General features: G+C 55.9%; 1 protein-coding gene across 1 annotated transcript; it reads right to left on the reverse strand.

The window, feature by feature from the left end:
* LOC116024080 lies at positions 1-1053 on the reverse strand. Its single transcript, XM_031264984.1, has one exon. It carries the CDS (start codon positions 1051-1053, stop codon positions 1-3), a length of 1053 nt encoding a protein of 350 aa, XP_031120844.1.
* Between the last annotated feature and the right edge of the window lie 475 nt (positions 1054-1528).

Here is a 1528-nt window from a genome sequence, read left to right on the forward strand (position 1 = left end):
TTAGGCTCGAGGGTTACCTTCTTCAAGCCCATTTGCTTCAGCCTGGGTGCGACCCATCACGAAAATCTTCCTCTGCTGTGGCCCCGCCTGCTGCCCTCGGCCTCCACTCGGCCGGCTGCCTCCGCTACCCTCAGCCTCTCGGGAAGGTCGGGTCGCTGCTGGGGCTCCCTGAGCTGTGCTCGGTCGGGACTGAGGTGGTCCTCCCTTCTTCGCTGTGCACTCATAGGCTCGGTGACCTCGCAGACCACAGCTGAAGCACTCTACCAGCCGTCCCTCACAGTCGCGTCCTGGATGATCTCTCCCACAACGCCTGCAGTGGAAGTGCCGTGTGCGAGCTCCATCGCCTCCTGATCCTTGCCCAAGGCTAGGGCGAGATCCACCACCATGGCTAGAGCCACCCTGCTGGAAGCCCCCTCTCATGCCGGAGCCCCCGGGTCGGTGCCTCTTGGAGTCTGAAACTCCACCCTCTGCTGGCCGCTTGGAGCGGTCCTGAAGCCCTCGGCGGATAGTCAGCACACGGTAGTGGTCGGCAGCGCTACTGTAGGCCTCGCTCAGCGTCTGGAACTTGAACACAACTAAGGCCATGCGCGTCTCCAGGTTCAGGCCAGCCACGAACCGCTCAATCCTGGTCTCCTCAGTCGGGGCTAGCGTCGGTGCGAAGCGGGCTAACTCCAGGAAGCGTCGATGATACTTCTGCACGGTCCCTGTCCCCTGCTTGAGGTGCAAGAACTCATCCTGCATTGCCGCCTTGACGTGGGCCGGGTAGAAACGGGCCCTCAACCGGTCCTTGAACGTCTCCCATCCAAAGCCGGGCTCCTGGCGCATCGCTGGGCCGCTGTGAACCCACCACAAGTCGGCCTCCTCCTTCAGGTAGAAGCTCGCCATCTCGACCTGGCGACCTGGTGGGCACTCCACCACCTCGAGGATCTTGTCAAAGGCTCGAATCCACTCCTCCAGGATCGCAGGATCCTCCTCTCCAGCAAAGAAAGGTGGGTGCTGCCCCGCCACCCTCCGTACAAGATCCGGCTGCCCGCGCTGGTTGTTCTGAACCATCGCGGTTCCCAGAAGCTGGGTGATCTGTGTCAGCTGTTGAAGATTCTCAGATAGATAAGCTCTAGCGCGCTCTCGCATAGACTACTCCATACCTGGAAAACATGCAAAGAACCATTAGCAAAAGAATGCTAAGCAACCACCATTCACACCCGCAAGGAGATATAGATATACATAAGCTGGTAAATAGGTTTACACACCCATATAGAATATAAACACCAACAAACTGTTCAACAGTTCAAAACCGATACTCAACAACAATAAGTTGAACGAATCAATAACCAAGACTCAGTCAAACAAGCCAATATCCAACCACGAAAGCATAACACAAGAACGAACCAATAACCGAGATATCAACTGAATAACCATCCAAAAGAACCAACCAAACTCAACGAGAACAACAAGGTAACAACCGAATAACATAAAGGACTCACAAACCAACCAAGAAAGAATCCCAACTCCAATCTCCAAGTCCCCA

The sequence above is a fragment of the Ipomoea triloba genome, chromosome 7 (assembly GCF_003576645.1).
Source record: "Ipomoea triloba cultivar NCNSP0323 chromosome 7, ASM357664v1".
Classification (NCBI taxonomy): Eukaryota; Viridiplantae; Streptophyta; class Magnoliopsida; order Solanales; family Convolvulaceae; genus Ipomoea; species Ipomoea triloba.